General features: G+C 43.2%; 1 protein-coding gene across 5 annotated transcripts in view; it reads right to left on the reverse strand.

Annotated features, from left to right (window-relative positions):
- Ak9 (adenylate kinase 9) overlaps nt 1–26677 on the reverse strand; it is a 122016-nt gene that overhangs the window by 230 nt on the left and 95109 nt on the right. For 3 of the 5 annotated variants that reach the window (XM_040758208.1, XM_040758210.1, XM_040758207.1), the window contains 15 exons: nt 25714–25933; nt 24437–24502; nt 19278–19484; nt 18720–18938; nt 16425–16638; nt 12104–12305; nt 10207–10353; nt 9879–10099; nt 6939–7135; nt 6000–6092; nt 5513–5682; nt 4915–5013; nt 2731–2833; nt 1101–1215; nt 1–248 (listed from right to left, as the gene is read on the reverse strand). The exon at nt 1–248 is cut by the window's left edge and continues 230 nt beyond it. In XM_040758208.1, coding sequence (XP_040614142.1) covers nt 46–248; nt 1101–1215; nt 2731–2833; nt 4915–5013; nt 5513–5682; nt 6000–6092; nt 6939–7135; nt 9879–10099; nt 10207–10353; nt 12104–12305; nt 16425–16638; nt 18720–18938; nt 19278–19484; nt 24437–24502; nt 25714–25933 — 2476 coding nt within the window. In that variant the 3' untranslated portion in view covers nt 1–45. Of the gene's footprint in view, nt 249–1100; nt 1216–2730; nt 2834–4914; nt 5014–5512; nt 5683–5999; nt 6093–6938; nt 7136–9878; nt 10100–10206; nt 10354–12103; nt 12306–16424; nt 16639–18719; nt 18939–19277; nt 19485–24436; nt 24503–25713; nt 25934–26677 lie in introns of those variants that run through there. The other 2 variants (XM_040758209.1, XR_005881830.1) reach the window with 2 other exon arrangements.

Here is a 26677-nt window from a genome sequence, read left to right on the forward strand (position 1 = left end):
CCTTGGAGAAGACTTTTGGAATTGGGGTTTGGTAACCTAAGCAAGTTATCCAGTAACTGGGTCTATGTTTCTCAGGGAGAAAAAGGTCTGTAGTTTATGATCGAAGTCGATGGCTCTAAACTGAGGCTCCTTGTATTTCCGGGTCATCTTGGAACTGAGGTATGTTATGAGTTCACATCTCTCCACAAACTTCTCCATCTTCTTCTTATATTTTGCTTTTGAATATTCAGAACCTTTGGGATTAAATGCTGTAGAAAATGTCACAGAGTTGTAAATGTGTTTCTGATAGATGGTTAGTAAGCCATTCAACAAAGCAGAACTTCATGTGTAACTAGACCACCCAGCTATGACGATGATTCCTTTCCTTCTCGGATAAGGTTAGAGGGCTGCTATATTAGACCGTTCTCTGTGGCATGGATTTTTGAGTGCTGACTATATTATTTATTACCTTGATTTTATTTATTAAATTATTAATTTTGTGGTTATAGGGGTTGAACCTAAGGCCTCACATATGCTAGGTGGGTGGTCTACCACTATATTGCATCCCCAGACCTCTGCATTATTCTGAGATAAGACCTCACTGTGTAGCCCTGGTCGGCCTGGAACTTGCTATGTAGACCAGGCTGGTCTCGAACTCACATAGATCTGCTTGCCTCTACCTTCTGAGTGTCAGGATTAGAGGTATGTGCCATTATGCCTGGCTTAAAATGTTGCTTTTGTGACAGGGTCTTACTGAGTTGCTGAGACTGTACTAGACCACACTCCATAGCCTAGGCAGGCTTTCATCTTGTAATCCTCCTCAGCCTCCTGTGCAGTAAGGATTTTACAGGAATGTGCCACCAGGTCCAGTTTGTAGTACTTGATTTAAAAACTGGCCATTTCAGTTTTGATATTTTCATATTTCCTGCGTTTCATTTTCCCTCCCCATATGGGCGGATAATCAGCCCAGTCTGCCACACGTGCATCATTTACACGTGTGCGTCCTTTAAAAAGCACACCTTTGAGATGGAAGGCCACATAGAGGAGCAAAGATCATTTAGAAAACGTACCTTTGAGATGGAAGGCCACATAGAGGAGCAAAGATCATTTAGAAAACGTACCTTTGAGATGGAAGGCCACATAGAGGAGCACAGATCGCCTCACACTTAAGAAGGGGAACTTGGGCTTCAGGCACCCTGCTGCATTCAAGGCCTTGATTAGAGAAGTCGCTGTGCCCTGCAGGGAGGGAGCGATTTAAGTCAGTGCATACTTGAGTTCGCATTCTTTTCTTCTTTTTTTTTGATTTAATAAAGTTTTATTTTTCCAAATATACAGCTGACTGAACCTATTTCTGCATCTTCACCAGCAGCTGGGACATCTCCACCCTTTGTGTTTCTGGTGTAAATTGCTTGGGCTCTGTGCTTTGACTTATCAAGCTGGTTTCAAAGCGCAGAGTTCACATTCTTTGTGGAGGTCGATAAAGACCTTATGCTTTCACCGCATCGCCTCTCCGGGATGGAGATGGTTAGATGACCATCCAGTCAACAGGAAGAGGCGCAAGCCACATTCGATGCATGACATATAAGCTGGCATAATGCCGGCTAGGTGGTGGCTGCCAGCCCTGGCTTCGTTGTCTGGGGGTCTCTTTTCATGTTTGACTCCTGTGACATAAACTTAAGAAGGAAAGAAGGACTGTGAGTTCCCTTGACTCCTCTCTGCTGGTGTTGATGGCAGGGGCAGCCTGTCTCCGACTCTGGGCATCCTTGGTCACATGACAAGGAATCCCAGAGACACCGTTCTACTGCAGCCAAGTTCCTAGAGCTGTGAAGGTGCAAGAGGCCTCCTGATAAAACAGGCCTAGCGACAATACTCCTCTCTGGTGGTCCTCCCTCATCTTTCCTTCTGGATTCTCTTCAGTTTTTTTGGGGGGGTGGGGTGGGGGGGTCTTGTTATGTAGCTCAGGTATGTCATTGAAAGCTAACTTCCTAGGCAAATTGAAAAGAAAAAACAAAGTGGTTTAGAAGTTATAACAAAGTTGTAAAACTGCTTTTGACACTTATACTTTAGGAGACTAGTGAAATGACTCAGTGGGTAAAGGTGCTTGCTGTGCCAGCCTGGTGACCCGAGTTTGACCCGAGAAACACACATAGAATTGGAAGGAGAGAACCTGCTCTGTAGAGTTGTCACTTGGCCTCCACACACACACCATGGCACATGTCCCTTCCCACCATGAGCAGTGCACACACATGCACAAATGACAATTTAAAACTTAAATGACTTTAAAATAGTGACAAATTTACTGCTTTTAAAAATAATTATATCTGAATGAATAAAATGTGATTTGAATAGGTAGTTTAATATAGATTTGGGATAAAACATGGCTTTTGTAGCTTACCTAGCCTGGTACTGTGACTTAACTCTTTTGCGGAATAAGTAGCCTTTGGGAAGCCAACACATTTCAAATCATTACAGAGAGGAAGAGGAGAAGGAGAGGAGGAGGAGAAACACATGCAATTTACATGTAGAGTTTTAAGACAGCCCATTCCCTTCCGTCTGGTGCCACACCAGGCACTGGTTATAGGCATTCACATCTTTCCTTTTAACAGCCACCCGTAAATGAAATAGGTGAAGAGTGATTTACAACTTACAAATGGGAAATTTTGCCTGGAACCTCAGTGTTATAAAAGCAAAAGCCACTGTTAGAAGACACCCCAATTGTAATGTGTATTGTAGAAAACCATGCAACAGAACCTGTTCCAGATACCCAGGCAAAGGGAGACTGGTAAGGTGGATGGATTCCTTTAGTGGGGGAAGTTTGTACGGAAGCTTCTGGTCCCAGTATTGCATCGGCAACCTGTGGATACAAAGCTTATTAGACAATGCTCACACACCCCCATGCTGTGCCCACAAGTGTAAGACAAGGTTTGCTTGCCTTTTATCTACTGGAGAAAAACTATACAGGGGAGACAAATAGGGGTTCTAGACGTTTCTCTTGATTTTCAGACTCACACAAGGTCCCATGTAGCCTGCTCTGAAGGTAAGAATAACTTTGAATTCCTAGCTCTTTGGCTTCTAGCTTCTGCGTGCTGGGAATGAGTCACCATGCCTGGCTCTGGGGCTCCAGCCCCGACCATCTGTTTACCAAGTTTCTTCATTTTTACAGCAACTGTACAAAACCTTTTCTCATTCTTCTCAAAATTTGAATTATCTAAGTGTACCTTCATCCTCCGAACAGGTAGCCCCTGTTGGAGGACACCGGGATGGAACTTCTTCCGGAGGTTGCTGAGCGTGGACAGAGGCAGACAGGCTTCTCTCCCCAGCCCTGGTGCCTCGCGTCTAAGGGCAGCCCCCGTGTGCTGGCTCCCACTGCATCCTCTTGCTGGTTCTCTCTCCCTCATGCCCTGCTTTATCAGATCGTTCCCATGCAACTGCATCTAAACATGCTCACAATCCCCCCATTAGAGAAAAGAAGAGAAAATAGCCGAACCTGGTGACCTGTAATCCCAGAAGTCAAAAATGGGCCAACCTACACTACGAGTCCATTCCAGGCCAGCCTGGGCTATCGAGTAAGAGTAGTCTCAACAACAAACCAACCAACTGACAAACGAAAATCTTCCCAAACCCAAGTCCAAAACAACAAACAAGACAATAATGGAAATCAGGAGTGATAGTAATGTCCCCTTCTCCCCTTCAATCCTACATCTCTCCCAGGAACTAACATCCCACATCTTTTTACAGATTTCTTCACACCCGAGCCTCTCTAGAGATGGCAAGCTAAGGCTCAGGCCCTATTTCCGCAGTCTTTTCTCTCTATTGTGAATCAGTCATGACCGTTCAAAATAAGAAGTTTTAAGGGATCTGGCTTTAATGTGGCTTCTCGTGACAACCAGTAACATCTGGCAGAAGAGCGGCTTCTGCCCGTGGGCATGCAGTTGGCAGCAGTGTCCGTCACTTCTCACTTTCCTCTAGAGACTTGTCCTCTGGCTGCTCAGCTCTGTCACCTCCGGGCTACGGCAGGTCTTGGAGCCTCATCCACTGCTCCAGGCTCCCTCTGTTCCACCCAAGGGCACTTGCCGAGACCCCCAGTAGAGGGCCACAGGCTCAGTCTCACAGGAGTGTCTGCCCTAATCTGGTTTTGCTTCCCAGGGCCTCTCAGAAGGTTCTCTGGCTCCAATCCCAGCCTACCCGTTCTCTCCTTCACCCCTGTGGCTGTCTTCAGCCATGTGTGTGATGGTAGGAGGGGTGACCAGTGGCAGAGAGGAGGTTCTCAGGGTGTGAGCTCCAACATGCCTCCTATTTCGTTTGGGATTACTATATTAACCTCTAAACATCATTTTTGTCCCCAGGCCATTCCTGGCCCCCATGGAGAGCTCATTCCCAAGTAAAACTGATTCTGACACTGACGAAGCTTAGAAACAGGCAGCATATATCTGCAGCTCATAGAGTCAAGTCTAAATGCTGTTTGTGGTGTTGCTTGGACCTCTGTACTCTACCCTGCTCATCTTCTCCAGCCCTGCCCCTATATCACATCCAGACAGGCGGACTTCCCAGCAGTTCCTGGGCCCTCAGAGACAGATTGATCAGGGGCCCATTAATGTGACATCTGACCCTTTCCCTTTTTCTAGTCCATTCCTGGTCCTCACTCAGACAACCCAATCTTGCCAGAGTGTTAGGCCCTTCCTCACCCTTTGGGCCCATAATATTCCATTATTATCGGGTACTAAAAATCTATTATACATCCTGGAGCCCTATGATTTGGGACAAGGCAGTAATTATTTACCTCCCTCCCTCTCCCTCCCCCTCCCCCTCCCTCTTGTGTCTGTGTGTCCCTTCCCTTCTCTCCTTTCCCTTCCCTTCCTTCTTCTTCCTCAGTTCCAAGCACAGTAGATGGGACACAGAGTATAATAAATATTTACAACTGGTGAGTAATCTCACCTCAAAAATTTCTGGAGTTTTTCTTCACTCTCACAAATATATATACGACCACGATACTCCACAGCATATTGAAGGTTACCAGGCACCAGGGCTTCATATCTGAAAAACAAGAAAAACAAAACAAAAACCACTGTGTAATTAATATATGAAGTTTTGTAATTAATATTGTATCATGAATATGTAGTACTGTATAAGTAAGATATCAAAAATGTTTTGTTTTTCTACTTCTGTAGCTCAAGGAAGAAAGGAATGTTTCCCTAGGTAACCAGCATGATAAGACTGTTTCTTTGTGAAATGTAGAGGTGGTTCAGACGTTAAGAGCACTTGCTGCTCTTGAGGGGGACAGGAGTTGGGGTTTCCATTATACCCCCACGTTGAATGATTCACAGTTGCCGTAACTATAGTTCCAGGGGATCAGGTGCCCTCTTCTGGCCTCTGTGTGCACCTTCATGGACACACACACACACACACACACACACACACACACACACACACACACACACTAATGAAAAGAAATCCTTAAGAAGCACTGTCCCATGGACCCCTGGCACAGAGCACGGGTGTGGGTTTGTCCTGTCCTGAGAATATGAGGACTTACTTTTGTTTTCCATCCTGGTAAGTCACTGGGCAGTAGCCTTGGAGCTCAGCACACTTAGGAAATCGACTCCTCAGCTCTGACAGGGTCAGTCTTTTGGGGAGCATGGCATCAGGTGGGAGTGGATAAGGGGCCAAGGGAGGCACATACAATTCTGGGTTCATCAGAAATTTCTATTAAGAAAAGAGGTACAGTGGCAAGAACACATAAGACAGCAATAATATACTAATCAAAATATTCTGGGGGCCCTCCTGATCAATTCCCATTTCAGTAGCCATCTGAGAGAAGTTATTGTAACTTCTCCTATAAGAAGTTCCTCAGGATAATAATCCCAAGCAATCAAAGGTCTCTTCTTACTCAAAAAATAGTATTTTTAGTTCATATTCTATGACAAAAACTGGAGCGTTCTTAGCCACCTGCCATCTACTTGTGTCATTTAGGATTCTCCAGTGTCAGTAGTTGCTATGCAGAATGCAAAGGCACAAAATACCTGGCATGACTGCTGCTTTAAAAATTCTGTGATTATTATGCTATAAGCAGGAAGAAATAAGCACCCCGCAGTAAAGAAAATGAAATTCTTATTCTGCAGAGGAAAATAAAATATTCAGGTTAGTTTTCATTATTACCTTCAGTTACAAACCATTGTATATCATCAAATCACAGGCATAAAAATATTGAAATTAATATATGGTTAGACTTTTGAATCCATAGTTACAAGTAGTCCATTTTCCATATACATGGCTTCTGCAGCCTCAGATTCAGATTGGATATGTTCAGGAAGAAGACTGACTCTCTCCTAACATGTCTGTCTTTTCCCCGTCACAGTTCTCCCAACATTACAGCATGGCAACTATTTATGAGGCTTTTTACATTGCATTAGATATTATAAGCCATCTAGAAGTATTCAAAAAATGTGGGAGGATGTGTATGGGTCAGGTTATATGTAAATGCCACCCCCTTTGTACTTGAACATCCACAGATTTTGACATCCACAGGGGATGTCTTGGAACTAATCCCCACCATGCTGGGATAACTGGAAAATTCTAGTGTTATATTTGTTTAAGTGTGGAAGACATCCGTAAAGCTCTTGTTTCATTCCTACTGACCTTGGCGTAACTTCCTCACCCCTGGAAGCTGAATCCCCTAGGTGTCTTTCTGTAGACCGAGTCCAGATACTTCATACTTCCTTTGTTGGTGAGACTCAGCTGTTGGTTTTCCCTGCCTAATAGGCAACCCACCACTGACCAAAACCTTCTAAATATGTCTGGGGGATGGGGTAGCCTCAGGGTTTCTCACTGATTGCAGAGTCATGGGCTCCAGTGATGGGCTAATTGGTCCCAATTTTCTGAGTGTTCTCAAGGGTGCCTGTTCTCATCAAGACAAGCCATTTCCTTTCCTTAATAAACATCTACATAAGAAACAAACTTACATTTAGGGTTTCCTGAGAACTCATTTTATAATAGTGTCCCCTGAACTCTGCGGCAAATTCCAAGCTTTTAGTTACAGAACAATCAATCAGTTCGTAAGATTCTGCTAGGCTGACAGGGCAGAACTGTCCAAACTCTCCCAGGCGAGAAATCAGCTCTTGCGGTGTGATACATAATTTGTCAATGCAAGCAGCCTTCCCTGTTATTAACATATTAATTATTACATATTTCACAGGAAGTACAATGATTCAAAATTAAACTAATTTCAGTTAGACACCACTCCATCATATTCTAAAGTTCTAAACAACAGAGTAAAATGTAAGGTTACTATAAACGCATATGGTGGTGGTGGTCTACAATTCCACGCTCTGGAAGCTGAGGCAGAGGGAGTGCCACAAATTCTAGGTCAGCCTGGGCTACATAGTGAGAACCTGTCTCAAAGCAAGCAATCCAACAAACAAAACAAAAGTTATTATTCATGCCTGCGCCTCTCAGCCTACTACTATAAGAGGTACTCACTGTTGGGTGTATGCCTTTTTAGTATACAGTTACCTATATAAACATATATGCATGTCTTTTGCATATAGTGTACTTATGCAGTTACATGTAAACATTATTTTGCAACTTGATTTATCAGTGAATTGCTGTCCTTGACAACTTTCTCTGTTGACCCAGTTCTTTAGATATTCTCAATCTTGGTTTGTTTTGTGTTCAAGGAGACATGTTCTGCTTCTGTGTATCCCAGGCAGCCTTCACTTGCTGTCATCTCAATTCAGTTTTCTGGGTGTTGGGACTATAGTGGTGTTCCACTATGTCCAGCCACACAATTACTTTGAATTCATGCATAGTGTTCTATTACACAAATATATAAAGCATAAATATACGACTTTTAACTTATGCATGTAATTACAAGTATATATGTGATTTACTTAGATATTTATCTGTGTTGTGTATTTTCATTCTAGCTTTTAGATATCATTAACTATATATATGTAACAAATAATAGTTATATATTCATATATTTTATATACATACAATAGTTACATATGCAGACATACATCTTTATGAATAGGCATACACACACACATCTATTTTCTAACAAGTGTTGTCTACACAATTCTTATATTAACTGCTAGTCCAGCAATCACAGCCCTCCCTCAATGAGTTGGGCATTGAGGAACATTGTCTTGGTTGCCATCTTCCACTGACATCCTGAAAGCAAGTAATGCTCAGGGAGACCTCAGCACCATCCTCAGAAAGGTCCTTAGGTTCTACACTGCTGGAACACAGGGTTTTCCATGTGGCAAAACCTGTGACTCAAATGAGTCAACAAAAGTGAATTAGACACCTTGACTCTACTTCTGAGTTCCACAAAGTTGGATACCAGCCATGAATGGTGGCCACTTCATTAGGTCCTGGTTCACTCAGAAGAGTTCAGAGTAGCAACTGACAGAGTCTAACATCTTTGTCTCTTTCAGAGTTCAGAGGTTTCTGGAATAGTGTTACTTGCCTGAGACAAAGTGATGCCAATACTTGCTACCTAATTTTTCTAACTACTCTATTAATTTGAACATAAGTCTGATTGTGTCACTGATTGATTGATTATCACTGAACATAAGTCACTGGGTCATTGTAACATGAGCATCACTGCAGGACACAGTCTGGGCTGCTCTGTCATGCCTCTGTTACTGTTATGGATCCATGTCCTGTGTTGTTCATAGCTTATAAATTGTTCCCTCTGCATGTAGGTGTTTGTTTCTAATGAAAAAGGACATATCAAAAGCACATGCTTGAGCTGGGCGTGGTAGCACACACCTTTAATCCCAACACTCGGGAGGCAGAGGCAGGTGGATCTCTGTGAGTTCAAGACCAGCCTTATCTACAAGAGCTAGTTCCAGGACAGCCTCCAAAGCCACAGAGAAACCCTGTCTCAAAAAACCAAAAAAAAAAAACATGTCTTTAATCCAAGAACACTGGAGGTAGAGGCAGGTGGATCTCTGTATGTTAAAGACCAGCCAGGACTACATAGTGAGATCCGGTCTGGAAAAGCAAACAAACATGATCTATACCACAAGGCTAGTTTAGTTTTCTGGGCTGCACTGTGTCTTCTCAAAAGAGACATTCAAGTATTCATAGCACCTTTGAATGCAACTTTGTTTGAGAACAGAAGCATATGGACAAAGACACAGAGGAGGATGACACCATAGAAAGACAAAAAAGAATGACATGCAATGACAGAGTTGTGGTGGTGATGGCTGTTGGTTATGCTGGAAACAAAGAGGAGGGCATGGAACAGCTCCTCCCACAATGTCCTCAGAGAAAGCATGACACTGCCAACACCTTTGTTTTGAGCTTCTAGCCTCTTGAACTATGCCATGATACATTTCTGTTGTTCAATCCACTTTTTCCTGGTAACCCTAGGAAATTAGAGCAATTCCAAAAGGCCAGGTTTTCTGTCATGCTGGTACTCTTACTTTCCTTGTTCCCTCAGAAGACCTGGCTGCCTGCTGGGTGTGGTGGTGCAGAGCAGTAACCATGGCACTCAGGAAGCCAGGGTTCAAGGCCAGCCCAAGATACATAGACAGTAAATAAATAAATGATTATCCAAACGATGCTGTGATTTCAGGCATGACTAATGAGAGAGTTATAGGGTCATGGAAGCTTCTGCTAAGATTTTAAAAGAGGACTTGATAAGGTCAAGATCTCTCCAAGTATCTCCTGAGGTCATGTTGCACGTGGAGCTGTGGATGTATCATTTGGACATGGAGTCATGGATACATCATTTGGTCTGATAATGTCCCGCTAGGCTCCTATCCCTCCCTCTCTTTTAGACTCCTGAGGTTGTCCTCTGGCTTTCATAATCACCTGTACACACACACACACACACACACACACACCTGCACACACACAATTGTACACACATACACATAATGTTTTCTTACCTTCCTTTATTCTTTCCATGTATGTCTGTATGTACTTATTCATCTGTTGGATGTCTTTAATGACTTCATTCCATACCCACCACTTACTGTGAAATCCATCAATCACGTGCCAGTTTTGATGCTGTTCTTGATAAAATTGCCTGATCTCAGTGACATTTTTACGGTACTTGGCATTCTTATAGGCTATAATCTGTGTACTGTTGTGCAGTGGATAAGGCGTACTGAGGAGGAAACGGAGAAGGGGCAGAAAAGCTGTTGAAGGGCTGAGACATCCCTTGTCCAGATGGTCACAGTCACCCCGTTCCCACAGTTCCCTCATGAAGATTACCTTTGCTCCATATTCTTTTCTAAGAGCAACCTTTTGAAAATCTCCTTGGATGGCACATCCAACTCAAAGATGATCATGGGAATGATCGACCTCTCCTCCAAGAGATTCTTCTGGTTTGTGGTCGCAGGGTAGCCATCAATGACCACACTGACAGGCAGACAAAAAAGCAAAAATTCCACAGTATTTTTCTTCCATAATTCCCTTATGTCCTCCCGGGCAAATCTCTGTCTTTGAGTGCTCTCAGGCTTTCCCTTACAATGCTGATAATTGTTTTGTCAGCTTTTTCCTTTATCTTTACATCTTAACCCTTAGTCATCCCTAGACCACCACGAGGTGGGAGGACACACTCACACAGCTTTGAAAGTGGAGGCAGGAGATTCCACACCACCAGGTTTTGGTAGAATTTGAGAGACACACCCATTATACCTTGCAAACCATGTATTCCTGGTGTTATTAATATAAGAACAAACAACAGAATGAATGTAGGCAGGCCTAGATTTGAAACCTAGTATAAAAGCTTGGTTTTTAGTAAAATAGGAAAAAATTATACTTAACCTTTAGAGTGATTTAAGAGAGCAGATATGAAAAGCAACCAGAACAGGGCATGGCATGTACTAGATGCTAATTAAATAGTCATGTGTATTCTGTGAGGAGATATTCTTGTAGAAGAATGGGGAATTTGTGAGGGATTTAGAATGGGGAGTATGTGAAAGCCACCACACATGCTTGTGAGCAGAAGATATGAAAATTATAGCCCAGCAATCTGAGATAACAAGACTGTCTGCCAAGCTGGAAGGAAATGAAAATCTAAAAAAAATTCATAAATTCTGAGAGTGGCCTCATAGACAAGGCAGCAAGCTGGGCATGTGGCTGGTGGCCATCAGTAAAGATTTATATGTCCTGAGTGGCAGAGAACACTCGCCAATGCTCTCCACAAAGTGCAGATTCTAGCTAGAACTCTCCCAGCAGAGATGAAAAATAACACAGCCATCTCTTTGCAGAAGTCTGTGAGAGAGTGAAAATTTTCTTTTATACAGAGAATAGTTACTTCTTTATACCGAGAAGGCTCACTTGAGTGGCTCTCAGGGTTGGGGAAATGAACCTAGGGTGGAGGAGCAGCCTTCATCCTGGAATTAAGACGAAAAAAACCTGTGACTCAACCAAAGGTGCCTTCACTGGGGAAGACTAAGCCCCAGGGAAGAAGTAACTCAGTATGGGTATATCCCTTCTTCTCTCAAAGACTGTCATCCAAGAATGCTCCCCACCCCTAAAATTAGAGGAATTGTTCAAAGCCACTTGCAAAGAAGAGCCAGAAGGTTCTACGTATACAATGGTCTTGAGCAAGCCAGAGGATTCTAGGTCAGTGACCTGGACTCAAGACCAGAAAGCATCAGGGTTCTCTGGGGTGTGACTGATGGCTGTAATGGACAAGAAGAAAGACCAGCAGAGGAGAGCGAACTGACGACGACAAAGCCAAGTATTCAGTGTTGCTGAGTGAATACGGCATCAAAGGAGGGGCACTGCTCCCTGTAGAGGGACCTGGGCATCAGAGGAACATGAGTGAGGGACCACATCATCTTGGAACTGAGTAGGGCTCTTCCATTGTTTCATGGAGCAGTAAGAACTACTGGGGTAAGGAAGTCACAGTGGCCTCATCTATGGACTGTGCAGGAGTTGCTACAGGGAGTAATGAGGTCTGTGGGATAATCTGCCATGAGTTCAAGCCATGAGCCTTGACAGAAAAAGATAATGTTGCCATGTAAATGCTCAGTCTGAGAAGTAGCACGTTCTCCTCCCTTTACAGGCACTCCAAACACATCTACAAGACCTTTTTAAATAACTCCAAGCATCTTGACAGTTACTCCCTTTCCCCTTCCTTCTGCTCCAATTCACTTACCCTATGGTATTGCACACACTTTCCATGAGGGAAATATCCAAAGCCTGAACAGCAAGAGTGTCAGGCACTGTCATTCCTTTGTAAAGGTGCCAGTTTATCATGAGTGACAGCTCCGTATCTGGGTGATTGCTTAACATGTTACGCAATGCGTCTCCTATGGACAAACGCTTTAAGCCGTATTCACTTGCAAGCTTATTGGCAACTGGAAAACATAAAACATAAGCCCATTTCACTCCACACGCTCATCAGATAGCCTTACTTTCAGATTCTGGCTAATGGCACCAATAGCAAGCATATCTTCACAATTTTCACCGAATTGTTCAAGTTGTTAGCAGCACTTCAGGTTTGTGACTTTAGAATCTGGTTAATGAACCAGCTGGGTTTCTTCTTTTCTCTTTTTAAAAAATAATTTATTTATTTTATGTGCATTGGTGTTTTGCCTGCAGTTATGTCTGTGTGAGGGTGTCAGATCTTGGAGTTACAGACAGTTGTGAACTGCCATGTGGGTCCTGGGACTTGAACCCAGGTCCTCAGGAAGAGCAGTCAGTGTTCTTAACTGCTGAGCCATCTCTCCAGTCCCCATATTTTTCCCTTTTCTTTTTATAATCAAGCTTATCACTTCTGCATGATGGAGCAATCTTGTGTGAAGCATTGCAGTAATCCTGCGTGCACTTGGTATTTAGTATGCTTTCAAAGAGAACAATATAATGAGCCTACTTGACTGGATGACACCATTCCCCAATCCATCTGTGGATTCTATGTTGCAATGAGGATAGCAAACCATAGACTGATTTTGGGTCTCAGTCAACCTCTAAGAAATTATTTTTAAAAATTATAAAGAGATATTTCACATTTCATTTCATTTATATATATTTTACATGTATGGGTACTTTGCCTGTATGTATGTATGTGCTCCTTTTGTGTGCAGTACCTGTAGAGGCCAGAAAAATGTTTCCTATTCCCTGGTATTGGAATATAGATGACTAGAGCTGCTACAAGTGTGCTATGAATCGAACCCAGGTCTTTAAGAAAAGCAATCAGTGCTCTTAGCTGTTGAACCATTCAATGCCCTCTGCTTTACATTTTAATAGAGGTTTATAGCTTAGAAGACAGAATTTTTTTCCTGTGAGTTTATTAGATATTTGGGTGGCATAAAAATGAGTTTTAACTTTATAGCTGAGGGTAACCAAAGCCCACTAGGATAGAATAGATCATTGAATAGATAGAGGTCATTAAAAGAATAGATAGAGGCCATTGAATGGATAGAGAAGAGGTCATTGAATAGATAGAGAGAGGTCATTGAATAGAGAGATGTCAATGACTGAGAGAGTTTTCAAAAAAAAACTATGGACCCAGGTCTGCTCAAATTCTAAAATGAAATGAGCTTTCAAAATTAGGGATAATATTAAAAATTATTTTCCATTTCAACAGAGGTGAGAAGTCAGATTGTTGTCCTTGTTTTCAGCCCTGGAATGAAATTTTATTTCAGATGAATAAATTCTGTTGTGCTTGGTAAACACCATTGTCTTGTGAACATTAATATACTACTCTTTTGTCATGTTAAGAAATTTAAAAGTTAGAAAAAGAAATTTAAAAATTCTAAATTAATTTATTTCTCTCTCTCTCTCTCTTCCCCCTTCCCCTCATGTGTGTGTGTATGTGTGTGTTTTAAACAGGATCTTTCACTGGCCTAGACCTTTTCAAGTAGGCTAGGCTGCTTGGCCAGTAAGCCCTGGGGATCTTTGTGTCTCTGCCTCTCTAGTGCTGGAATTACAAAATGTGCACCACCGTATCTGATTTTTTACATGGGTTCTGTTACCAACAGATAGATCATCTAGGAAAAAAAAGTTCACAGAATAACACCAGGGTTAAAGTATACTGTAGAACAGTGGTTCTCAACCTTCCTAAAGCTGTGACTTTTAATATAGTTCCTCATGTTGTGGTGACCCGTGTGGTGGTTTGAAAGAAAATAGCCCCCATAAGAAGTGGCACTATTATGCGGTGTGGCTTGTTGGAAGAAGTGTGTCACTGTGGGAGCAAGCTTTGAGGTCTCAGAAGCTCAAGTCATCTATCTGCCTGCTGCATACAGATAAAGACATAGAATTCTCAGCTCCTTCTCCAGCACCATGTCTGCCTGAATGCTGTCATACATCCTGCCATGATGATAATGGACTAAACCGCTGAACTATAAGCAAGCCACCCCAATGAAAAGTTTTCCTTTACAAGAGTTCCTGTGGTCATGGTGTCTCTTCACAGCAATAGAAACCCTAAGACAACCATAAAAACTATTTTTGTTGCTATTCATAACTGTAATTTTGCTACTTTTGTGAAATATAATGTAAATATCTGATATGTGATCTCCAAAGGGGTTGTGACCCACAGGTTGAGAACTGATGCTTTAGGGCGGATGGACTTAACAGAGACTATCTGAGGCAGAGTGTGTATTCTTTTTCAGCACATTCAAGTTTTTCCAAAATAGATCATGCATGAGGCTGCAAAGCATCTCTTAACAAATGCAAAAACAGAAATAACTCCCAGTGTCTCAGGTCAGAAAGGAGAACATTAGAAATCAGAGGAGGAGCAGCTACAAACATTATACAAACACATGGAGATTAAGCCAGGCTTTCAACGCATGGTGTGTCACCAAAGAAGTCAAGGAATCAAGAAGTTGTAGAATCACAAGAAAATGGTAATACAGCTACCAGAACCTGTGGGAAATCAAAGCAAAAGCCAAAAACAAAAACAAAACACCTTCCCTAAAACCCCCCACAAAATGAAACAACCCCCCAAAATCAGTACTATAAAGAAATTTTGTAGCTGTAAGTATTTACTCTTTAAAAGCAGAGATATCAATTGAAAAACCTAATGTGTATCTCATTCTTAAAAAAAAAAAGACTACACTAAAGGCTTAACCAGCAGATGGAAAGAAATAACAAAAACTAAGGCAGAAATAAACAAAATAGAAAGTAAACAACACAAAGGATCAGTATCACAAAGGGTTGGTCCTTTGAAAAGATAAAGGAAAATGACAAATCTTTAGATAAAATAAGCAAACGACAGAGAAGCCCAAATAAATAAAATTAGGGGTGACTCTGGATAGTGCAACAGATTCCCTGTAATTCATAGGGTAATTAGGGAGTATTTTGAAAACCTATACATCATCTGTAGGAGGCATGGAGGTCCTTGTACTCACAGACAAACACTAGGGGAACCTGAATGCTAAACACAGACAGAGTGTTGTCCCTTAAACGGACAGGGTGCATACTCTGTTATCTGCCCAGAAGGCTGGGAGCCCATGTGGTTAACAACCTGGTGATTTTTGTCCTATCTGTGTGGCTGGGACCACATCAGAGCCTCCCCCAGTCTTTATCACATGAGTGTCTTATTCAAGTCAATCTGCCAAACCCATCTTTATGGACTTACAATGAGTTTCACTGTGCTCAAGACTGATCTGTACTTAGCTTACTTTGTTCCTCAAAGAGATTTATGTATACTTTATTATGCGCATGGATTGAGCTAATTATCACCAGAATAAGCTTTCCAAATTGTGCTGTGTTAAACTGTACGTAAAACAGACTATTCAGGGTCAGACTCCAGAAGTTTGAACTAACACCAGCTACTGAGTTGTGTTGAACCACACTGCCTTCTTGCCTGCCACAGATCATCTTTCTGCTGGCCATGGGGGTTACAGAGATCCCTGCATACATCAGTGAATTAGAAAATCTAGATGATAAGAATGAATTTATGGACACATACAACCTACCAAATTTTAATCAAGAGGCTATGAAAAACTGAAGTAGACCAACAACAAAGAATGGGACTAAAGCAGTAATAAAAGTCCCTAAAGAAGGAATGCCCAGTACTGCGTCCATTGTAAATTTTTTAAAACTTTAAAAAATAGTTTATACAAGTTATTCTCAAAGTATTCCATCAAATAAACAGAGAAAGAACCCTTAGAAATTCATTACACGAAACTAATATTACCCTTACTAAATCAAATTAAAAACAAAAGAAAATAATAAAATAGAAATTATGGGCCAACATCCTTGATGACATAGATGTAAGAGCCCTCCGTAAAATACTTAGAAATAGTAATTTTTATATTTAGATCCCATTCCAATCCAGCCTTAATAATAATTATTTTAAAAAGATAAAATTCTGGCAAAGATGTAGAGACGAAAGGAATCTTTTCTACATTGTTGGTGGGGATCTAAATTAGCCCAGTACCATGGAAACCCTCAAGTTTATGGCTGGCTCCTGGAGAGTTGGTGCTGCTTCAGAGCTCCCCTGATACCTGATGAACAAAGACAGATATACTCACCTGTAGTTTTCCCCGACTTGGGAGGCCCCACGATCATAACCCTCACAGGCATAGTAGCTTTGGGTTTGGGTTGCCGGATGTATTTGATTGGGTTCATCATAAATTTTTCTTTATTTTGTTTACTAGATAGAAAATAAACATACTGACGGTGGATTACAGCGCTAAGAGAGTTCTCTGCATTCTCCACAGGCTTGATCGTCTCTCCTTCGCTTAGCTGCAATACAAGAACATAATTTTCTTACATCACTAGACAATTCTAATTATAAATGCTTACAAAGTAACTGTATGCAAAGTGCAGGTTATTTCATGTCATATCTGGTGAGTGAAGTGTTTTCTAGTTGGTTTTTAGCTTATGACAATTACAGTTCTACTTCCTTCGTAATGTCTCATACTTATATTGAGCGGTTTTGATAGAGGGTGGAGATTGTTACACTCAGTAGTGAACTAATTTATCCTCACAAACAGACCCACTTCTAAAGTGATGTGGATTGCATTGCTCCTGGCCCTTACAGTCTTTATGTTGGAACTCTTGTTACCAGTGCGACTGTCAATGGAGACTAGACCTTTATGGGGTCGACTAAGGTAAAATGAGGTCAGAAGGATAAGCAATAGCACGGGGTTCTTTTGACAGGAGGAAGAAACACAATGGGCATACACAGAGAAAGCTCCACATGAGGACACTGTGAGAAGGTGGTTAACTGCTAGACAAGGTGAGGAGATGCCATCTGTCAACACTTCTTACCTTTAGAACCATTAGTCTATGGTGATACCACCCTGAATGTGCCTGGTCTTGAAGCAAACCAGGATTGGGCCTGGTTAGTACTTGGATGGGAGGCATTGGTTAACCTGCCCCCTCTCAAGTCTTTCTATGGTATCTGAAATGGGCACTACAGATTTCTTCCATGTTTTTGTAACAAATGAAGTCCCATCACATCATTAACAATAGCCATGAAGTGTAAAACACCCACCAAAGGCAGCCTAAGTTATGGGTATGGAATGGGGTAGGAAGAGTGGATAATGAATTGATGTTAGGTCTAGAGGTCTTTTTACAGCGTTAGATCGACATGCATCATCTTCCCTGAATATGACAGAGTAGGTGTGAAATAGTTTAGTCACTGTGGTGGTGTGAAAGAAAGTGGCCCCCACAGGGAGTGGCACTATTAGGAGGTGTGGCTTTGTTAGAGTATGTGTGACCTTGTTGGAGGAAGTGTGTCAGTGTTGGGGATGGGCTTTGAGGTCTCCTGTGCTCAAGCTACACCCAGTGTGACATAGGCTCCTTCTGCTGCCTGTGGATCAAGGTGTAGAATTCTCAGCTCCTTCTCCAGCACCATGTCTGTCTGCATGCATGTGGTGATATTATTTATGATCTAACAAGTAAAGCTTACCTGAAGATCAGAGTGCTAGGCTAGCCGCACTAGTCAGTCATACAGGCTAGAGAGTGGTAGCATATACCTTTAATCTCAGCAGCCACACTAGTTAGCCACAGAAAGCTGAGCAGTTGTGGTGCAGGCCTTTAACCCCAGCAGGTAGAGATAACGGAGTGCAATGTATTCAGTCTACAGCCACACTGAGGACAGGATCGCTCCAGTCTTGGTAAGAACTCTCTAATGATTGGTTGCTTTGCTTTTCTGATCTTCAGCTTGAACCCAATATCTGTCCTTGGGTTTTTATTATTTGTGCTACACATGCCACCATGAACGTAATGGACTGTAAGCCAGCCCCAGTGAAATGTTTTCCTAATGAGAGCTGCAGTGGTCATGGAGTCTCTTCACAGCAATAGAAACCTTAACTAAATGCTGGGCGTTGGTGGTGCATGCCTTTAATCCCAGCAGAGGCAGGCTGATCTCTGTGAGTTCAAGGCCAGCCTGGTCTACAGAGCGACTTCCAGGACAGCCTCCAAAACAATACCGAGAAACCCTGTCTCAAAAAAAACCAAAAAAAAAGAAAAAAGAAAAAGAAACCTTAACTAAGACAGTTACCCTGCTTCCCTGTGAGTTACTGCAGAATAGTGACTTGTCAGTAGTATCATCAGCACTGCCATTCTTTCTTAGACTGGAATGAAATTCCAGGCTGGCTGGGAGTAAATGTTAGGTATACAAAGAAACTCAGGTGGGGCAGAGTGTCAGTTCTGTGTTATGTATCTTTTATCAAAAGCAAAGATGCAAGTTGGACAGCTCCATTTCAGCCCCCCCAAACATTTTCATAACTGCTTCATACAATATTAACAGCTTTTCAAAACAACTACATTCTCCTAAACGACTTTATGAAACGGGCATGATGGTTTTCAGATATTACCTTTACAGGGTCCCAGTAGCCAAATGAGCTCATGTATTTGTAGGTGAAGGCCAGCATTTTATGAGCAAGGTGTGTCGTCACTGGATAACATTTTTCAAAAATGCTTGCCCGATTTTCCACTAGTGGTTTCAATTTCAAATTCAATACATATTGCACAATGTGAATTTTCCTAGCTCCGTTAACTGTAATTATTGGTATCAGAAACTTCTCGAATTCTTCCTGATAAGAGAAATTATAAAGCTTGATATATTTAGTGTTTATTTAGTGTTTACCAGTTAGAGCATATAGACACAGCTGGTGACTACATAATCATATAAGACAAGTATCTTTTAGCTTTATGAGGGGCTGCCTGTGGGGAGATGACCTCACTCTGACCTTGGAGGCGTCCATGCTGATCTATGAATCTCATAACTGCATAACTGCTAGGTGATGCTGACAAAGGGCCTGCTGCCCTAAAATACTCTTTTGAAATATCACAAAAATAAGAGTGAACCTAATTACCCTCTTTGCATTCCCAGATTTTTACTTTTTATGCAATGATGAAGGGAAGGCCATAACCTGTATTATTTGTAGGTTATTCATATCTGTTTCAAATTTTTCTCCCAGTTCGCTTCTCAGGCGCTCAGTTGCTTCTCCTTCCTGCTCCTCATCTTCCTCACTCATCTCTTCCTCATCCTTTGGAAATTCCTCTTCGAGGATGTTTTCAATATCCTCCTCGTCATCAGGATCTTCGTCACTAAAGTCATCATCATCTCGGAAAATACCCTAGGGAAGAAAGGGTCCCTTTACTCTCTATATGAAGTTTGTGGCTTGTGCGAATTAATTCCACCAATAGCTTTGGGGGACCTGCCTTAAAGGCCTGGCCTCTGCTGCGGTCTCTTTTAAGGGAGAGGGTTCTCTCTCGCTCTCTTGCTTTCTTGCTCTGGCTCTTGCATGGGGTGAGGGACACCCAATGGTGGAGAGGCAGCGTGGATGAGAGGCAGCTTCAGCCCTTAAGAAATCAGTTTTTATTACCTCTGTGAGTTCCCGCTTCACGATGCAGTAAGAATGTGAAGACTGGCTGGCACCCAGAACTTAATGCCTTCAAGATTGTCACTATGATGGTTCCACAAGCAAACAGACAAGATACTAAATGCTATTTATGCCCAAGTTGTCATATTGTATGTTTTTATAGTCTTTAGAAATAATATTTAATGTAGTTCAAAAATGACAAAATACTACCAGCTGCATTGCCAAACTGGAAAATCAGTTTCCCTATCTGTAAAGTGGGAACTGCCTAGCGCTCAGGATTTGGGGAGCTTTGGATGAGTTAATACATGGGAAGTCATTGGCCCACGTATCGGAAAGAGAGAACTGACTCTTTCTGACTGGCCAAGCCAGGCATATACAGCTCTGGTAGGTTTTGCTCCTTCCTCTCCCTTTGTAAGCTATAGAAGGAACCAAAAGTCCCCTGTGGTAACCAATTGAAATTAGACATCTCGTCCTAACACAGGGTTTCCCCTTTCCCTTTATAAACCAACATTTGCCTATGGGCCTCTCTATCCCTCTCTATCCAGGGACAGTCCTTTGTCCCTCCAGCGCAAATAACCCTTCTCTTTCTTCTCCATCCAACCCCTACTGCTCCCATTCAAGACCCTGAGAAAGCCAGCCATTGGTGGCTCCTCCCCCAGGGATGCTCAAGACCACACCTACAGGCTACTTAAGACACTACCAAGTGGTTCTTCCTCTTCCCTTGGGACCAGTCGGGAATGCTTTGCTCCTTAAACCTTTTGACTATTTATTCGGCCTGACCTGATTTATTGCATCAGCTAAGAGACTTAATACTTTTGTCCCTCTAAGGTTGAGAAAACTCCTTTATGCTGAACATTTGGTCTTAGGGTGTCTCATGTCAAATACTTGTACCTTGACTCCTACATGAACATGCCTGTACACACACACACACACACACACACACACACACACACACACACACACAAACACACACACTGTACTAGCGCGGTTTTTGTCAACTTGACACAACCTAGAGTCATTAGATCATCGGATAAGTGGGCACCTGGATTGTGACAATGCCTCCATAATATCTTGATGTAGATAAGCCTGTGCGGTATGGTCTTGATTGGTGTGGGAGGGCCCCGCCTGCTGTGGGTGGCCCGGGGTATCTAAGAAGACAAATTGAGCAATGCAGGAGAGACAAGCCAGTAAGCAACACTCCTTCATGGCTTCTGCATCAGTTCCTGCCTCCAGGTTCTGCCTCGAGTTCCTTCCCTGTCTGTTCTGGATGAAGAGCTCCAAGTTCCAAGATGAAACAAACCCTTCCCTCCCCAGGTTGCTTTTGGTCACGGTGGTTCATCACAACAATACAAAATAAAAAGCAAACCTCAGTTTCCAGCTTATTCCAAATGTCATCTGTATGTCAACCTTCGGGCCTACACTCTGACCTCTGCCAACTCTTGAGAAGCTACCAGAGATGGCCTTGGCCCTGAACCCTGCTTAGTCTCATTTGCTCCCAGGCTTTGGCTTTTCCTTCACATACATGGTCTGTACTTCTAGAACTGTTCACCCAGGCTCTCATAGCAGGGTTGTTATGGTTCTCCTGGCTCTCCCAGGGCTCCTCCTTCCCCTGGCTACCCAGCAGACCCACATTCCAGAGAAGGCCCAGAGGCAGAGCCAGTGGGCAGGAGAGTGAGGATTCTACAAAGAAATGGGAACTGATTTATAGATCATTCTTTAATTGCAATCTGTGGCAGAATTTCCACAAGATTGCAGTGCTTTCCATAGAAAACAGAAGCAGTCACTGGGCGGCTGTGACAGACACACAGGTTACAAGTTTCCTTTGCTGGTAAAAAATCTTTGTCTGCTCTGGGCATTGGTGGCACACGCCTTTAATCCCAGCACTCAGGAGGCAGACGCAGGCGGATCTCTGTGAGTTCGAGACCAGCCTGGTCTACAAGAGCTAGTTCCAGGACAGCCTCCAAAGCCACAGAGAAGCCCTGTCTTGAAAAAAAAAAAGTCTTTGTCTGCATGTGTTCCCTAGTTAGATTTCTTAGAGGGTAAGTCAGGGATGCTGCCAGTGCCCACCCCCACCGTGGTGGGAGGAGCTGAGGTCAACATCTAATTTGAAGTATCTAAGTGGATATAAAACTATTCCCTAAATGCAAACCATTAAGTGTGCTGTGGGCAATGGTGTCCCTGGTGAAACATTTTGTGATGTCCTATTGAGTTATCTACACACACAGGCTTTTTTAGTGGTCTCTCCTCCTCGCTGGAAAACTTGAAGGGAAAGTGGGTGCCCAAGACAGCTCACCACTGTCTAAAGAATCCTTTCCCATATGTTGGAACCCCCTCTCCATGTTGATCTCAGAGGTGACCCCCTCCACTATTGAGCAATCAGAAGCCTCCCCACCAGAGCCCACTGAAGAGCTAGCCCAGGCTGTCAAGTGTGTGGAGTGCTCTGCTCCCACTCAGAACAGCCTGAAGAATGTGTGTGATGAAGTGATATCAGCTGCCTGGGAGCCTCTGGCACAGAACCACAGCGCATCTGCTGTGAACACGTTTCCAGAGCCCATTGCACAACTGGTGTCATCATCATACTGAAGCAACATTTAAATCGGACTAAAGGTCAAAAGGCAAAACCTTTTTCCGCAACAATGCTCAACGTCTTACACCTTCCAAGGCACCATGAGATGAGAGGCGAGGCCAACGGCATGACCTCCTTGACTCCAGTACCTGCTAATTTGTACTGTCAGAAAGTATGAGTGCTAGCTTTTGTTTCCGTCTTTAAACACACAATAACAAATTCCCCACCACCTTGTTTTATTTTAAAGCAAGACTAATTTGAATTGTCAAAGCTGCTCCCTGGTTCCATTTAGAGAGTAATCTGGGGCATATTTAGGTCCCCCCACTTCTCTCCTTTTGAGGTATGTGGAAAGGTTATTTTTAGTCATTTGTTTGTTCTTTTTAGTTTGTTAACCAGAGGACAGCTGTTGGGGGGAAGAGCAGATTATTTCCACACTCTACCTCCCAGGTCCAGGTCCTCATGACGCTCTGAGAAGGGAGTATAGAAGGGAGTATAGAAATGCTTCATTTAATAACACACTCCTTGACAGTTGCCTTTTCTCCCCACCGTCAAGGGGATCCAGTAGTTGATGAAGTCCATGAAGTGGGGTGAAGGCGCCTGGAGTTGTCCAGCCCCTCCTTCCTAAAAAGTACTCTATACGTGACAGTGACTTCCAAGGGTATTTGTTTGTCATTTACTGATTGGGGGCAGCTATAAGTTCTACTTTCTTTTATTGGTAATTAAAAAAAAAGTGCTGCATCTTTTGAAATATACCAAGCAGATTGGATTCTGAATTTTAACAGAAAGTCTTGAACTAAGATCAGGCACAGAAGTCTGTTATTGCCTACTTAATACATGGGGGAAATGACTGTAATGGGTAAAAGGAAGGGAGGAGGGGGGAGGGAAGGAGGGAGGGAGGGAGGAAGAAAGGGAAGGAGGCAGGGAGGAAGGGAGGAAGGGGAGGAAGGAGGGAGAAGGAAAGAAAGGAAGGAAGGAAGGAAAGAAGGGAAGGGGAGAAGGAAAGGAGGAAGGAAGGGAGAGAGGGAGGGAGAAAGGACGGAAGGGAGGGCGGGAGGGAAGGAGGGGAAGAGGAAGGGAGGGAGGAAGAAAGGGAAGGAGGGAAGGAGGAAGGGAGGAAGGAAGAAGGGAGGGAGCGACAGAGGAAGGCCTCCTGATGGCCCTCACATCTTGGCAGAAGAGAAAGTAGACAGGAAATGAGGCTGGGCTCTCACCTCAAGGTCTACCCCCAATGCCCACTTCCCACAGGAAGGTTCTACCCTGTAAAGGTTCTACAGCTTTCAAAAACGATGGCCCAATTGGGGCACAAGTACTCAAATACAGGAGCCTGTGGGTAACAGTTCACACTCAAACCATACACCTTGTCTAATTATCCTGTTCTGGCTTCTGTACCCTTGAGTGGTTTAGCTGTAACACTGGGTCAACTAGGTTGATGTGGGAACAGCCGTCCCCAAATAAAACAAAATCTTTGGTCTCCAAAGGTGGGTAGGCACTACACTGAGCATCCTGCACCTGTGTCTGACTATAGGTCCACAGGCTCTCCTCCATCTCATGTCAAATCCTCAGACAATGAACATTTTAGTTTCAGGTCAACCTTATAGGCTCCGTCTATCCCCACTCCTATGTTTCAGCCTGTCTCTGGGGTGGGAGTGTGAAACCAAGAAGAAAATTCAAAGATGAAAATCCAAAAGACACAGTTCAATGCGCTGTATATTTCATATGAGAACACTTCAGCCTCTTTAGTGGTTTCGTTTCTTTAAGTATTTGTTCATGTCAGGTGTGGTGGTACACACTTTAAATCACCAAACTCAGGAGGCAGAGGCAGGTGGATATCTGTGAGTTCAAGTTCAGCCTGATCTACATAGCAAGCTCCAAGACAGCCAGGGTGACATAGAGAGACCCTGTCTCAAAACAAAACAAAACAAAATGAAAAAATATTTATTCTTTTCTGATTATATAAATATTAAAAAGGTCATTTAAAATAGTAGCATATACCATGACAAAAGTAAAAGAAGCAAAATTAGGTGTCATTTCACTAAGCCCCTGCAAACTCTCTGTTAGTTCTTGTGGGCTCTCTAAACACATCCTTGGTTTTTTCAACTCTTGAGATCATAATGTTAGGCTTAAAAAAGCATCTACTTACTTCCTCTCTCCGTTTTCTGTCTCTCTCAGAAATAAGTTCAGCTCTTCTTTTAGCAATCATATCCTCCTGTTGAAGAATCACTTACAAGTTACAATAGAAAGACAATGCAATCATTTGCTGTGTATCGATGTTCCTTTTCAAGCTGGGGCTAACCGTGGTGGAAGGGTGGGAGCCTGCTCCAGGAAAACAAGTGATGGCGATGGCTGGAGAGCATTCCCGTCCTTCTGGCTCCCTCCCAAGGGATAAGCAGCTCTAGGGGTTCAGTCACTCCATCCTAGAGCTCCCTTTTCAGGTGAATTGTACCTTTGCTTGCTTGGGGAGGGGGACATGGGATTTCACAGAAATCTCTTGTGCTTACTGCAAGGAAAGCGCAAGCATGTTGGAGATGGCCAGAGGGAGGGTGAATGACCATGCCCCATTTTCAGGGTTCTCCAACCTAACACAGTGGTGCTGGTTGCCTCAGGACTCCCTGAAGTTTAATCAATTACAGTGTGCCTGCCGGAGGTGGGCACTGCCCTGCCTTGGGCATTATGTGTTCTTTCACTTTCTTCTTAAAATACCATATCAAGTCAGGCAGGCAGTGCCACCTACTTAAGGGTGAGCTAATAGGAATCCAGAGAGATCTGTGCGATGTCACCCAGGGCATGAGACTCCCTGAGGAGGAGTCCTGGAAGCGGATGGTGTGGCTGCTGCAGCAAAGAGCTTACGTTTACTGTTCAGACCCTGACGGTACAGCTTGATTCAAGCAGACATTTAATAGCTAGAGAGTACAGAGACCAATCTAGGCAAGCCACTGCTGGGTCAGCATAAGAGTGCTGGTGTGCACCCAAAGACCCCGAAACGGTATACGGGTACTGCTGGGTGGGCGCTTGGGCACCGGCTGCCAAGATCCTCTGCGTTCCAGCTCTGGCTCTCTCACAGCCCTGGCTGCCTCTGCAGTGCACCTCAGCCTGCTGCTGTGCCTCACAGAGGGAGGCCTGAGCACCACCCATTTGGAAAGAGAAGCATTCACATGTTGATGGTCAGAAAAGCTCCAACTGAGCATGACACTCAGAGGCAGAGACAGGTGGTCTCTGAGTTCAAGGACAGCCAGGATCACACAGGGAGACCCTGTCTCAAAAACAAAAAAGCTTTAAATAGTTAAATTCTTATTAAGGATGACATATTTGATGGAAAATATTTTCATGGTTATGGTGGCATCAAAACCCAGAAGCCCCACTCTTGTGAAGACTGAACAGTATTAACCGTATTCCCCTGTGTCTGGACTGGATATGTACCTTGATTTTTGTCTTCAAGTATTTGATGAGCTTTTTTCTTTCTAATTTCTTGCACTGTTTCAATTTCCACTTCTGAACTTGTGTAGGAAGGAGGCGATCAAAGACATCTTGATCATCTACTTGTATTACAACAGCAGCATCTGGGAAAAAGCCCCGCTCTCCTAGAAACTGGGCCTCCTCTGGGTACCTCGGGAAACCGTCCAGTATGAAGCCAGTAGAGCTGGGAGGAAATTTTCATAATTTGCTTAAAACAGCATAGATATTGCAAACTAAGCCACACTCAGAAGACAGACACCCCATGTTTCTCTCATAGTCAGGGTTATCTTTCTACCATCTACACTATAGCTGCGACATGACACCAGAGCAAGTGTTTTGTGAGAAGAAAGGAAACGGGAGTGGGGAGGGGTAACAGAGGTGGCACTATGAGCAACAAACACTTAGCTATATGTATGTATGAAATTGTCATAACAACTTCATTATTTTATTTTGTATCATAGCTTAAAAACTCAAGCATGAAAAACATTATATTATAGATCTGTTTATACTATATATTGATGGAAAGGGCAAAAAGTGCTTGGGCACACAGACAAGCACTGGAAAAGTCAGGAAAGTTAAACTTGCAGATGTTTAACTCCAAAGTAAAGAGATGTTTGTCCTGTTCCACCTGGAATGCTGGGGATGGGTGTAGTTTACAACCTGGTGATCCTTTGCCGTTTGAGGAGGCAGGCTAGGCCATATCTCCCAGAATTTATGTTTCACTTATCCCAGACCCTTCCCCCTAAAGCCATGAGCATTACTTCTGTGTCATAAGACCCATCCTCGTGAGAGATGTCATTTGTACTAGAGCCTAAGTGACTTCTATGTTATCACAGGGCCAGTCACTCTCCCTAGACCCTTATCTCGAGCATCATTTGTCAGTCAATAGAACTGACAAACGACAGGGAATGAGGTCATATGCACTTTG

The sequence above is a fragment of the Mesocricetus auratus genome, unplaced genomic scaffold (genome assembly GCF_017639785.1).
Source record: "Mesocricetus auratus isolate SY011 unplaced genomic scaffold, BCM_Maur_2.0 Super-Scaffold_100018, whole genome shotgun sequence".
In the NCBI taxonomy this organism is placed as follows: Eukaryota; Metazoa; Chordata; class Mammalia; order Rodentia; family Cricetidae; genus Mesocricetus; species Mesocricetus auratus.